Below are 13,932 nucleotides of genomic sequence, written 5' to 3'. Positions count from 1 at the left end.
TAGAAGAAGTAAACAACAGACTGTCTTCCAAGACTCGCCTTTCAGGCGAGAGTTTGCTCAAGACAGGCCGAGTGTTTGACATTATGTCGATATGACCCCATAACATTCGAACGCTGAGACAGAGGTACCTCACATTCCCTTTAGCTGAAGGCACGTGACATTACTCAGCCTTGTCAACGAGGCTGTCCTTCCTTCGGCTGACCTTCCCTGCCTATTCCCGCAGGCGAGATCATACAACAACCCACAGTAAATGGTACAAGATCTGCGAAAGATGCCGTGTCATGCTGTACATCCATCCTAGTCCGGCCATTATCTATGCCGTAGGCGAGCGAGGAGGAGCACATCATGGTTGAAGTTGGCAGGTCGGCGTCCTTGTTGTCCTTGCAGAAATCGAGGATTCCGCATCTCGCTTTCTCTCTGCTTTCGAAAGGTGCAGGCGGGCATTTGAGGTTTCCGCAATCACATCGACTAAGGCCAACTTGCTGCAATGTACACGCTAGATCGAAACATGCGAGGCCTTACAGCTATAGTTCCCGCAGGTTCGCCTCCGCAACTACTCCTCCACCTACCTCCCGACCTCAACGACCACTGCGCTCTACGTCTCGAACGCCGACTACAGTACAAAATGCTCCTCCGACACCACCATCACAAGGAAGCCTTTCGTCCAGAAGAACCAATCGCTCCTTCAACATGTATTTCTACCCCGTCTGCGCCTTGGGCTTTGTGCTCTCAACCTACTTGATGTACATGTACCAGTCCTACCGCCGTGCTGTCAAGGAATCCGAGCTTCTCGATCTACCTCAGAACGCCGATGTGTCGTCCCGGTGGATGGACCTCTCGCGCAACTTTGACGACGAAGTCGACTTCTCCGAGAAATTCATGCTCTTGGGCCGCCGGCGGAAGGACCTCTGCCAGCAAGCAGTCGGAAATGTTCTTGAAGTGTCTGCGGGCACAGGGCGGAATCTGGACTATTACAATCTCGACCCAATACGCACGCCGAGGGCCAAGAGGATCAAGAGCTTGGTGTTTAACGATCTAAGCGAGATCATGGTATATCAGGCGCAGAAGAAGTTCGACAAGTTGCAAGAAAACACCCTGCCTATCGCGCAATTCCGTGGACCGGTGCGGTTCGTGGTCGGGGACGCGAGTGACAAGAGACTGATTGCCCGGCCGGATGGCGGTTTTGATACAATCGTGCAGACTATGGGGGTTTGCAGTATGGCTAATCCGGTAGCGTTCTTGAAACGGCTGGGCGAACTTGTAAGACAGCCTGGCGAGGAGAGCACGGGGTTGGATATGAAAGCTCTGGCGGAGGAGGAGAGTAACCGGAATGACTATGGTGCGGAAGAGGGCGAGCAGTCAGCCGGAATGGACAAAGGGGGCAAGATTCTCCTGCTTGAGCACGGCAGGTCGTACCACGAGTTTGTCAATCGGTTCCTGGATAACAATGCGAAACTGCATGCGCATCGGTACGGGTGCTGGAACAACAAAGATATCGACCAGGTCATCAAGGACAGTGGGTTGATGATCGAGAGTAAGAGGAGGTATCATCTCGGCACGACATATGAATATGTTCTCAGGCCGAAGCCGAGGCCGAAGGTGGTGGAGGCGGAGGAGGCTCAGAAGCCACGCGTTGATGCGAGCAGCTCGATTGAGACTGAGCCCGCGGCTGGAAAGAGGCAGTCATCTTGGTGGAAACCTTGGTGATGGTATTATTGATACTGTGCGGGTGGCCGAACGAGGCTGGCTCGAGATAGGGGTATCATGTCATTGATAATGTGTACAGTATGAATATATGGAGACGAGGCATAATTCAGACTGCCGGTGTACTTCCAGTCGATCTTCTGATAACCCTGCGCGGAGCTACCATGTTCCGTGGTGTGAGAGAAACAACACGCATACTAGTATACTAGTATGAAGGTATGATTACCTTAGGTATTCTTCGAGACTGACACCGATGTATGTAAGTTGGTGGTTCGAGTACAGTTGTCAAGGTAAACTGAACGTACGAGAGGCAGGCTTCGACTCTGCAGCGTCTCATCCTATCTACACAATATTTACAAATCCTAGACTACTCGTTCCTGTTTCTCACAAGTGTACTACTACTAGTATGTCCGTCCTCCACAAGAGCGGGTTAAGCATTTCTAAAAGAAGCTTACCTAGGGAGGCACACGAGTCGTCCCAAGCGAGAGTCACGGCCCCCCCCCGTTATTCTCCATTTGTCCGGGGGGTGCCATGAAGCGAGCTAGATGCAGGACTTGCAAGGGATGCCGTGAGACGGCCGAGACGGGAGAATGATGTAATATTTTTCGAGAAACCCGAGGAAGTTGACCTAAAGCAGATCCCTGGGCGATTGACAAACGCAAGTCAAGGCAAGACAGGGCAACATGCAGAAAGTTCGGGCGAGGAATGGATACCTATAGACAGTGTGACAGTAAGAGCGAAAAACAAGAGCGAGCCACTGGACCCATGATGGACCCGAACCGACTCCGAAGTGATCAACTAGTATTATGGGAATCTACCTCTCCAGTACTCGTAGAAAAGAGGAGCGGAAGTCCACCGTATGATCGGCATTGAATGATCACCTCACGAGGGAAAAAGCCTGGAACTCACCGGGGATGAGCTGAAAGCAGAGCCGCATACTCGTAGGCGCAGTTGGTAGTGCCAGAAGGGTGCCAGGAATATTCTTGGTGCCACCTCAGTGCACTCAGTGCATCCTCCCAGGAACTCGCGCAGCACTCTTTTGACTTCTCTCACGAAGATGTTCGGACACCGCTATCTCTACTGCACTGCACAACGGACGAGCAAGATAAGCCCCAGGCTTACTCAACATACAGAGAGAGTGAGAGAGACTACTGAGTCGTGATGCAAATGTGCTTGGCCATGGCCTGTCAAGGGAAAGTAAATTCGCTGAACCACCAGGTCTTGCAGATTCTCCAAGACGGTACGAGTAGTTGGCCTTGGGCTTGCAGTGGTATGAGTTGGGGTGTTGCCCATCAGACGACGTTGACTTTGGCACCAAGGGAAGGTGGGTAGGGGGAAAGATGGGTGAGTGGTGCACCTCACGCTTCAAGCGAACGGTTCCTCCATGCACCAATGCGTGGAAATGAATGGTTCTCCGCAGAATTACATCATGGTGGTGGTCTTGCTCGCAGTGGCGGAAATAATCCTAGGATCAGTCGCTTGCAGCAAAAGGAAAAGGTCACCGGCGGAGATAGACGAACTCGGTCCCCTCTGAAATCTTCTGATACGAGGGAATCTTTGGTAGCTCGTGCGCGCTCGGTTAAGCGAGTCTGCACCGGCAAAAGCATGTAGGCCAATGTTGAAGCAGGTCGTGTCTCGCTTGGAGAGTTTCCCAGAACTTCACGGATTCGCCGTTCGCAAGTGCTCAGCCAATGATTGATCAGGCTCCTAGAAAACTGTTGCAACGCATTGACTCTTCGAGAGAGGGCAAGTAGCGGCCGGTTGATACGAGGAGTGCTGTGTACATACTTGTAAGAGCGATCAGGGTTGAGCGTTGAATAACACGGATACTGTACTGATACCTAGGTACATAAGGGACTCGTACTCGTAGGTAGGAGCTTGATAGGGTGTGAGGAAGATAAGGAAGTCGTTGTCTCGAGCGAGGCAAGGCATCAACAAATATGCCAGAGAGCTCGGAGGACCATAGTATCATCATGTATGAGAGTGTCTGTGGGTACCTGAACGAGGATCAGAACAACTTCATCGTCGATTGCTGATCGCTTGTCTGAAAAGTGGTCTTTTCGGATGGAGAACAAGTACTGTATGCTGTTGATTAAGAAGACGATCTTCGGATCGAATGTGGACTTCCTAACAAGTCGACATGTGTCACCGAAAACGTATGTTTTGACAGCCGTGTTAGGACAGCATGGACGCTGGACGGCAGTGTGAGTACTGTATTGCTCCAAGGACAGTCTGAATTTGGACACTGTTGGATGATCTGCACATCCGCATTGATTCGAGAAGGTTGATAGTTCATCGGCTCGAGGCGCAAACGATAGGCGATAGTATGTGCACGGCCATCAATAATAGTGCATCGCCTCGCAGCTGGTAGAGATGTCTGCTTCTCGACACTCCTACTCTGGGTTGACTACTCGTACCAAGTCACGTGCAAGGGCACGCAAAGGTTGGGCGAGGCGAGACTGATTCATCACGTGAGTGTGACTTTCGGAATGGCATCTGCGGATGCCACGGAACGTCGGATAGTGGGCGAGTGGGCGAGTGGTCTCTGATGTCAAGCCAAACTTTGGCGCTTCATCTTTGACAGCCACTTGAGTCAACTGAGACGATTACGACGATTCGAGTCGAGTCGCAGAGCCAGCCTGGGTGCCAGCTACTCGTAAGATGAGCAGAGGCTGAAGGAGGCTTGAACGGCTTGCACATGCACATGTTTCGAAATTCGAATCCAACCCCGTGGCTGCACGTCAACGGCTCACAGTTACACAAGTCACTTTCCTGGTAGTGGTCTCCCAGAGCAACGGCAGTGTGATAGTGGAAGCTGCATAAAGCTGAGCTGCAAGAGCTTCAATGGCAGCTGCTTGATGGGTCACCGCAATTACAACTACCTACCTTAGGTATGTACTCGTAGCTGATGTGGCCCTGGGTGTCTCTGGTGCTCCAGGAGGGGCAATAATCCTGTCTGGGTGCCTGTCTGGTCGGAGGAAAAAAAAGAATAAGAATTTTTTGTGATTTTCCGATCTGTGGATGGTGGAGTGTCGAGAGGCCCACGAGACCATAGCGATTGGGCCAAAGATGCAGCAGGAACAGTTACTGTGCAGTAGCTGGTCACGGCTGGTGTCATTGAGGAGCCACCTGGGTGCCACCTGGGTGCCACCCCCTGGAGGGTACAGCTGCAGCTAAACCTTGACGAGGAGACGAGGGATGCGGTTGCACACTCACCAGTCACCACACTCTGCCGTCATCAACCAAACCACACCACCATCATTCGATTCAAGTTCCTTCAAACACCGCAAGCGCTTACTCTTACTAGATGTTGCATGGAGAATACTTGGCTCTTGACCATTCTACAGGAATTGCGACAATGGAGTTGGGCTTGCAAGCACCGTCGGGTAATGCTTCCAACGAGATCCGGGGCGACGCCTACTACTATGTACTCGTATATGAGTTGTGTCCGAGCATGGACTGCGGTCTTCGGCTGGATATATAATCGGCGCCTGCTGAATGGTTGCCTTTCCCGTGCGATATACCGTCCCTGAGCCTTTTTGTGCCTACGAGGATACCTGGGCTGGAGCTAAATGGCAGAGTACAGACGTAACAGGTTGATGCCAGGCGAATCAGGTGTCAAATGGTGAGGTCGCAAAATGTCTGGCGATACATCCGTTGATGAACTTTTTAGCTCGTTAGCTACTGAGTCATGACCGTTTAGGCGTTGGACTTTGACCCAAAGCAGCCTAGAGGACGGGCTAGTGAGCCCGCGAGTCTAGCGGTTGGCGCCTAGTCGACTCTCGGATCTCAGAGCCTTCGATCCTGGCTTCTACTCGTCTGGGCTCTGGGCTCTTTTTCAGGTGGCAGTCAGCAATACCCAGGCAGTGCCAGGTGCCCCGGGTGGATATCCATCTTCATCCGGCGTCCACGAGTTTTTTTGTTGCGTTCCCTGCCAGTGTCCGCCACTGCTACTCGTACCCTCTAGCAGTGTTGCTCCATACCAACGTAACCTGTCTGTTGTTTTCCCTGGGTGTGCCCATAACTTTTCGTCTTCTCTTCTATCTCCATCTCTCGAGCTTTGTACAACAGACCTTACGCACCTCTAGAACTTCTTCATCACTGAGGAGGGAGTAATCAAGAAAATACTTGCCCGTCTTCCAGATACCTAGTAATAGCCCCTGGTGCCTCCTCACACGACCCTCCCAAGCAAACAATTGGACCCTGAACCGACCCGAATCGAGCAGGCTCCCATTTACTGTGCAGTACACCGGTTCGGCCACCTTCTTCTTTGGTTGCCACCTCTCACGATCCTGCGCAAACCTGCATTGTCACAAACAACATCGAGAACCACTTCTCGTCCTTCTGCTTACCGCTGTTTGACCAACTTCACCAGTCAGGTGGTTAGCGAGATCTTGGACGCAAGGGAGGCGAGACCACCAGCCAGTCGACCTCATCCCTGCACCCTGGTTTGCAGAATTTGAAGCATCCCTATTGCTCCATCTTACACTTCTCCGGCACCCTTGCATCGCGGACACGCATTCCAGCTGCACTCGCCATCCAATCACTCAACGCTTGTCGCTGTCACACTTGACGACTCTCCCTTTGTCCAACTTGACCGCAGCCTGAATCAGCACACGCCCCCCGTCCTAAATATCTCCCCTACCAGAATACTTCGCCATACTCCGATTCCGACATTGTGTCTCTCCTTCTGGCCATCCTCAGCGTCGTTATACAGCCGTCCAACGACGACAACACCCTCCTCTCTGACCGCCGACACATGACACTGCCTCACCATGCCTTACAACACTCGCCGGAAATCTCTCTCCTTGCCCTCGCTCGGCATCCATCTGCCTAGTGGCTCTCGTGTACACCGCCTGAGCCTCAAGGCTACACCAACCTCCGAGACCACTCAAACTCCTCCTGCAAAGAAATTGAAACGTTCGCATGATGGGGACGAGCCTCTCTCACCAGTCTCGTCGCCTCGATCTAAAACCGGATCTCCTGCGATCGATCTCCCCGAGCCCACACCGTTGTCACGACGAGCCGCAGCCGAACAGACCCCTCCGCCTTCTCCTAAACTTCATGCGCTCCCGGTTCGCAAGATCGATACTGAAGGGATAAACGACGACATAGTCATCGCTGTCATCGCACAGTTGGAGAAGACTGGCAATCGTCCTCATCTCATCAAAGACTTGGCCACCATACTCGCCTCTACGAATGCTAGCATTGCACAGTAAGTGGATGGTCATCCTACTACAGGGGCCTGTCGCTGACCCTTTTCATAGTTCTGCAAATCCAGCCGCACTCTTGTCATCCCGTCTCAGCCTGTACCTGAAACGACCATGGACTGCCTTGTCGCCGTGTCCTCTGGCCAAGGAGCTGATACCGGTCCACCCAAGGAAAGTCTTCTTCTTCCTCACGACTCAACCGAGGTTGCCTCTACCTACCTCCTCCGACGATATCCTCCCTCCGTCGATGATCAAGGCCAAGATCCTCACGCCCAGTGTGTCAGAACACAGCCAAAACGATGACGAGTTGGAACTGGACCAGCGACAAAGAGCAAGGTTTTCTCCCAGCCCGGAAGTAGAGCTCTACTCTCCGGAACTTGACCAGGAAGATCCCATGCAACCACCTTCACCTGGGGAGCCTTTCAGCAACAGGAGTAGCCTGAATCCCGACGGTACGCCTGAGGTCCGGCGCAGACCTAATCGGGCACCCAGCCCACCATTGGAGGCAGATGAAAAAGGCTTCACCGAGACGGCCACAGCGGTACGTGCTCGTGGTATGAGTCTACACAATCTCACTGTTCAGCCATCAGTCGAGGTGGACGAGAAGATTGTCGAAGTGATAGAAGAGACTCCCGAACAGCGACAAAAGCGTGACCGCGAACTCGGCATGGAGCTGTTCGGCCAGTCTCACCCGGGACTGCATGTGCCGGAACAGAAATTGTTCTCCAGTAGTCCGATGATTCAGGCCAGACACGATCACTCCTCCGCAACAGCAAGAATGGACCTGACGCTGCGGCTGGATGACATGGACATGGGCGAAGCCGCCTGGTCCATGACAAGTCCCGAGCAGATCGAAGTAGACGAGCTTGACGTGCTGTTTACGGGATTCTGAATGAACAAGACTTTTCTCACCTCGACCACTCTAGCCTGCTCTCCACTTACCTGCACATGGCCTGACCAGCGTTTTCAACCATCTATTCACGATCTGCGCAATATCTCAGCACCCTTTGATTTATGTGCCTGTTGTATTTGGGCTCCTTGGACCGGGATGTTAGGGCCAGGATTGACAACATAAATATTGTATTGGGAGGTGGCTAAGCACGCTCATGTTTGAAGAATGATGAGAGGATGAGACTATATGTAGGATTAGCAATCGGATGCTCCTTTCGAGCAGCACCTTTTTACCTTTTTACCTTTTTAACAAGACGTCTTGATTGCTACTTGGAAAGAGGATTAATGCATAGCTAAGTATTGCTAAGCCTCGTTTGTGCAGTGGCTGAATATCACTTGTCCTGCCACCTACTTACTATACTATGTATGTACTTAGTACTCGTCTTGTCGTATCTTTCGCTCGGCAGGACCTGGCCCGACGGCGATGGTGGATGATGGTGGGTGTTTTTGCTTGTTTGGTTGAGCGGCTGCGTTTCCACTATTGGCAAAGCTTCGACCACTCGGGAATATTGACGTCGGAGGAATTTCAGAACTGTCCTTCGCCCTTTCCAATCCGAATTTTTTCTTCTATGATGCGAGGCTCTGGTGTCTCCCCCTCCAGCCTGTTGATACCCATCGCTTCAGCTTAGAAATCCATTTCCCTAGACCCTCCTTGTCTCTTCCCTCCTCCGTGGACTAATTCATATCTGTTGAAGTCCGCAAACTCCGATCTGCCCGTGTCATTGTTGGTCTCCCGCCATCACATCACCGTTTCACACCGTACAATTCGTTCCAGCGTATCTCTTTCTTTGTCAACCACTTTTATTTCGTTGTTTCTTTCGTGCCCTGCTACTGATTCTTCCGTTTTTCATTGGTGTCATTTCTCGTCGACGGAGGTACCAGGCGCGACAGCTGTCCATCTGTGCTAGTGCCTCTGTGATTGTGCAGCCCGCAGACTGCCCGCTCTAATAGCCCGTTGAGGGGCCGTCCCGTCATATCACACCAGTCCTCGAGAAAAGACCAAAGAAGCCAGCCAAGATGTTTAACACGCATTCTGGAGAAATGTTTGGACGCAGCTTCCGCCGCGAGCGTAAGCATTCCCCGACTCTCATTCAGAATCTCGAGCCATGCTAACTGTGGAAGCCCCGGTGACAACTCTACACAACGTAGCTTTCTCGGGTCAATTATCCCAAGATACAAGCGCAGTACAATCTCCCCATGACTCCCATGATCCCTCAAGGAGTCCCAGTCAAGACAGAGGGGGTACCTGGGGCGAACATGACGTCGGTGGACCCGTCAGTCGCGAGGAGGCTATGGCCGACTACCTGGAGATGAGAAAAGAACTTACCAGACTTAGCTTGCAACGGACGAGAACGCGAGACTCCGCGGCTACAAGGCCCAAAAGCCGGATCTCAAGACTGCGGACAGCACCTTCACTCGCCAGGACAATTTCCAGATCTTCAAGAGCTGACAGCCTAGCAACTGTTTCAACTGCGGACGAGGAGGCAGCCCCTGAACCAGTGGGAGAAGATGACCTAGACCTGGGCGCCTTCCTGAAAGATGGGCATTTCGAAAAGAGGACAGATGCTGGAGAGTCGGCCAAGAAAGTTGGCGTCGTGTACGAGCATTTGACCGTGAAAGGCGTGGGTGCCCAGGCAACTTTCACAAAGACGCTGCCCGAAGCCATCATGGGGACCTTTGGGCCTGATCTGTACCGTATCGTCACCAGATTTGTCCCGGCGCTGAGGTTTGGCAACCACCCACCTACACGAGACCTCATCCATGATTTTACCGGAGTCGTTCGTGATGGCGAGATGATGCTGGTGCTCGGTCGGCCTGGGTCGGGATGCTCGACGTTTCTCAAAGCCATTGCGAACCAGCGGGATAGTTTCGCGGCAGTCGAGGGCAAAATCAGCTATGGTGGCATCTCGGCCGAAGAACAGAGGAAGCATTATCTTGGAGAGGTCAACTACAATCCGGAGGACGATCAGCACCTGCCCAACTTGACCGTGTGGCAAACACTGAGGTTCGCATTGATGAACAAGACCACGAAACATGAAGCTGGCTCCATACCTGTCATCATCGAAGCACTACTCCGAATGTTCGGCATTTCCCACACGAGAGACACGCTGGTCGGAAATGAGTACGTTCGGGGTGTCTCTGGCGGCGAACGGAAACGAGTGGGTATTGCTGAGACATTGGCGACAAAGTCGACCGTCGTCTGCTGGGATAACTCGACGCGTGGTCTCGACGCGTCCACCGCTTTAGACTATGCAAAATCTCTGCGAGTCATGACCGACATTTCCAACCGGACGACCATTGTAACTCTGTATCAGGCTGGTGAAGGTATTTACGAGCTGATGGACAAGGTCTTGGTCATCGAGGAAGGTCGAATGCTCTACCAGGGCCCTGCTAAACTGGCGCGACAATACTTCATTGATCTCGGCTTTCAAGCGCCCGACCGTCAGACCACTGCCGATTTCTTGACATCCGTGGGTGATCCGAATGAGCGTCAGTTTCAGCCTGGCAAGGAGGCATCCACGCCCAAAAGTGCCGAGGAGCTCGAGGCTGCCTTCCGCAAATCCGAGATTTACAAGCAGACAATTGCCGATGTCCAAGAATATGAGAACCACCTTCAACGCACCGATTGCGCAAATACCAGGCGCTTTCAAGAGGCCGTCGAGGAGTCGAAAAGCAACAGCAAACTCGTGTCACCCCGGTCCAGCTATACTGTTTCTTTCTGGAAACAGGTGTTGGCTTGCACCCTCCGTGAATTCTGGCTTCTCTGGGGTGACAAAACGTCACTTTACACGAAGGCATTTATTATCGTTGCCAATGCTCTTATCGTCGGCTCGTTGTTCTACGGCGAGAGTCTTGACACGTCCGGCGCCTTTTCCCGCGGTGGTGCCCTGTTCTTTTCGGTCCTCTTCCTTGGCTGGCTACAACTGACCGAATTGATGAGGGCTGTGAGTGGTCGTGTCGTGGTTGCTCGACACCGAGAATATGCATTCTATCGACCCAGCGCAGTCGTTATCGCACGAGTACTCCTGGATCTACCCGTCATCGCCGTTCAGGCCGTGGTATTCACTATCATACTGTACTTCATGGCCAGCCTTGACGTCGATGCTGGCAAATTTTTCATCAACCTACTCTTCGTCTACATCAGCACGATCTGTATCACAGCTCTATATCGGATGTTTGCGGCCTTGAGTCCGACGATCGACGATGCAGTGCGCTTTTCAGGAACTGCACTCAATCTGCTGCTCATCTTTGTTGGATATACAATTCCCAAACGCACATTGACTAGCGATGTCATTTGGTTCGGGTGGCTCTATTATGTCAATCCAGTGGCCTACAGTTATGAGGCTGTGCTCACCAATGAATTCTCAGATCGAACCATGCAATGTGCACCTGCTAATTTGGTCCCTCAAGGCCCTAACGTCGACCCGGCATATCAGGGCTGTTCGTTAACGGGTGCTACTGTGGGAAGCAACACTGTCAGTGGTGCTGCCTATGTCGGACAGTCTTTTGGGTACTCTCGGTCGCATCTGTGGCGCAATTTCGGCGTCGTCGTTGCCTTCACAGTCTTGTACATTCTAATCACTGCTGTTGCATCTGAAATGTTCTCCTTCACTCACGAAGGCGGCGGTGCATTGGTCTTCAAGAAGACGCGGAAAGCTAAGAAGTTGGTCAGCGCTGAAGCCAAGGTCTCTGACGAGGAGAAAGGAGCGGTTCCACCCGAACCAGTGTCAAGCGGGTCCTCAGAAACAGTGCAGGATGAGAAAGACAACATTGTGAACAATATTGCCCAGAGCAAAAGCGTCTTTACCTGGGAAAATGTCAAGTATGAAGTCCCATATCAAGGTGGAAAGAAACAACTGCTCAACGGAGTCAATGGCTACGTCAAGCCAGGACTCATGATAGCACTGATGGGTGCAAGTGGCGCAGGAAAAACCACACTCCTGAACACGCTTTCCCAGCGACAGACTACGGGCACCGTCTCTGGTGACATGCTTGTGGATGGCCGACCACTCGGGATTGAGTTCCAAAGAGGGACAGGCTTCTGCGAGCAGATGGACTTGCATGACGAGACAGCCACCATTCGCGAAGCACTTGAATTTTCGGCTATATTACGACAAGATCGCGAGGTCCCAAAACAGGAGAAACTCGACTATGTCGACAAGATCATCAACCTACTGGAATTGAACAGTATTCAAGACGCCATCGTTGCTTCGTTGGGTGTTGAACAGCGTAAAAGACTGACCATTGGCGTCGAATTAGCGGCCAAACCAGAATTGCTCTTGTTCTTGGATGAGCCGACGAGCGGCTTGGACTCGCAATCGGCGTTTTCGATCGTCCGCTTCTTGAAAAAGCTCTCCCATGCTGGCCAGGCCATCATCTGCACAATCCATCAACCTTCGTCAATGTTGATTCAGCAATTCGACATGGTTTTGGCACTAAACCCAGGCGGCAACCCGTTCTACTTTGGTCCGATCGGCGAAAACGGTTCGGCGGTTATCGATTACTTCGCAAAGCGCGGTACGCAATGCCCACCGCACAAGAATGTGGCTGAGTTTATCCTCGAGACTGCCGCGAAAGGTGGCAAGAGAAGAGCTGACGGCAAACGAGTCAACTGGAACAAAGAGTGGCTGGAGTCTGAGGAGAATGCCCAAATGCTCAAAGAGATTCAGCGGCTCAAGGAAGAACGATCCAGAGAGCCCGTCAAGGAAACAAAAGCTCGCGCGTTTGCTGCACCCGTCACATTGCAAACGATCGAGCTCACCAAGCGAACGTTTCGGAACTATTGGCGCGATCCGTCGTACCTGTATGCCAAACTCTTCGTAAGCGTCGTTATCGGCATCTTCAACGGCTTCACATTCTGGAATCTAGAGAACTCGGTCGCATCACTCCAGTCACGCCTCTTCTCTCCGTTCCTGGTCCTGCTCATTCCGCCTACCATCGTCAACGGCGTGGTTCCCAAATTCTACCAGAGTCGATCGCTCTGGGAAGCCCGCGAATACCCATCCCGAATCTACGGCTGGGTCGCTTTCTGCACGGCCCAAGTTGTCGCTGAGATCCCCATGGCTATCGTTTCGTCGGTCGTCTACTGGGTGATATGGTACTACCCGGCCAATCTACCCCGCGACAGCAGCGCAGCGGGCTACGTCTTCCTGATGACCATGCTCTTCTATCTATTTATGTCGAGTTGGGGTCAATGGATCTGCGCCTTCGCCCCGAGTTTTACTGTCATCAGCAACATCCTGCCCTTCTTCTTCGTCGTGTTAGGCATCTTCAACGGTGTTGTCAGGCCGTGGCCCCAAATGCCTGTCTTCTGGAAGTATTTTGTATATTGGCTGAACCCTTCGACATGGTGGATTTCCGGCGTCCTTGCCGCGACGTTGAAGAACCTCCCGATCCGATGCCGTCAAGGTGAGAGTACGCTGTTCAACGCCCCTCCGGGACAGACATGTCAAGGATATGCCGGTGAATTCGTCAGGTCCGTGGGCCAGGGATACGTACAAGCGACGGCCAACGGGACGTGTGCGTACTGTCCATACGCGAGTGGGGATGAATACCTAGTCACGCTGAACATCAGGCCCGATCAGAAGTGGAGGGATTTTGGGATTTTCTTGGTCTTTGTCTTCACGAATTGGTTGCTCGTGTACTTCTTCGTATACACGGTCAGGGTGAAGAAGTGGGGATTCGGCATGGGCTATCTGTTCGGTGGAACGGGAAAGTTAATGAACTCTGTTGGCAAAATGTTCAGGAGAAAGTGAAGAAATCATGAATGGTGGGTCAGAAAGGGTTTCGACATGTTTTGAAACAGTTTGTCTGTGTTGGAGATACGAACAATTGAGGGACGAAAATATGATCTGATACCAAAAAGCACGGTGTTGGGGCGCGTTCAAAGACTGGGGTGCGCTTTGGTTTCTCATGATCCAGCTCGGAGTCAGGTTAGCTAGCTGCTACAGTAGTTAGATTAGTTGCGCAAGATCAAGTTCAAGTTCAAGTTCGCAAGCGGAATTGGCCAGACTGGGCTAGAGATGAATTGTTTTGAAATTTCCAAAATCAGAATCGCGGGAACGAG

At 52.2% G+C, this 13,932-nt stretch overlaps 3 protein-coding genes across 3 annotated transcripts; all 3 read left to right on the top strand.

Moving 5' to 3' along the window:
* Positions 1-273: 273 nt before the first annotated feature.
* On the top strand, positions 274-1,886 carry PV05_09102 (uncharacterized protein). The gene has a single exon (XM_013458668.1). The coding sequence runs from the start codon at positions 346-348 to the stop codon at positions 1,705-1,707; it is 1,362 nt and encodes a 453-aa protein (XP_013314122.1). The 5' UTR covers positions 274-345; the 3' UTR covers positions 1,708-1,886.
* Positions 1,887-5,649: 3,763 nt separating this feature from the next.
* PV05_09101 (uncharacterized protein) lies at positions 5,650-8,227 on the top strand. Its single transcript, XM_013458667.1, has 2 exons — positions 5,650-6,919; positions 6,972-8,227. The coding sequence occupies exons 1-2, from the start codon at positions 6,480-6,482 to the stop codon at positions 7,804-7,806; spliced, it is 1,275 nt and encodes a 424-aa protein (XP_013314121.1). The 5' UTR covers positions 5,650-6,479; the 3' UTR covers positions 7,807-8,227.
* A 202-nt stretch (positions 8,228-8,429) lies between these two features.
* On the top strand, positions 8,430-13,856 carry PV05_09100 (uncharacterized protein). Its single transcript, XM_013458666.1, has 2 exons — positions 8,430-8,934; positions 8,988-13,856. The coding sequence occupies exons 1-2, from the start codon at positions 8,883-8,885 to the stop codon at positions 13,619-13,621; spliced, it is 4,686 nt and encodes a 1,561-aa protein (XP_013314120.1). The 5' UTR covers positions 8,430-8,882; the 3' UTR covers positions 13,622-13,856.
* Positions 13,857-13,932: the final 76 nt, after the last annotated feature.

The sequence above is a fragment of the Exophiala xenobiotica genome, assembly GCF_000835505.1.
Source record: "Exophiala xenobiotica strain CBS 118157 unplaced genomic scaffold supercont1.5, whole genome shotgun sequence".
Classification (NCBI taxonomy): Eukaryota; Fungi; Ascomycota; class Eurotiomycetes; order Chaetothyriales; family Herpotrichiellaceae; genus Exophiala; species Exophiala xenobiotica.
The sequence above is the reverse complement of the archived record's forward strand: the minus strand, read 5'-3'. Positions and strand labels throughout refer to the sequence as shown.

Excerpts from the sequence above, each read along its gene's own strand:
- PV05_09102 (XM_013458668.1), top strand. The coding sequence starts at position 346 with ATGGTTGAAGTTGGCAGGTCGGCGTCCTTGTTGTCCTTGCAGAAATCG.
- PV05_09101 (XM_013458667.1), top strand. The coding sequence starts at position 6,480 with ATGCCTTACAACACTCGCCGGAAATCTCTCTCCTTGCCCTCGCTCGGC. Across the intron at positions 6,920-6,971 it reads ACGAATGCTAGCATTGCACA|TTCTGCAAATCCAGCCGCAC; the intron begins GTAAGTGGATGG and ends CCCTTTTCATAG.
- PV05_09100 (XM_013458666.1), top strand. The coding sequence starts at position 8,883 with ATGTTTAACACGCATTCTGGAGAAATGTTTGGACGCAGCTTCCGCCGC. Across the intron at positions 8,935-8,987 it reads ACGCAGCTTCCGCCGCGAGC|CCCCGGTGACAACTCTACAC; the intron begins GTAAGCATTCCC and ends TAACTGTGGAAG.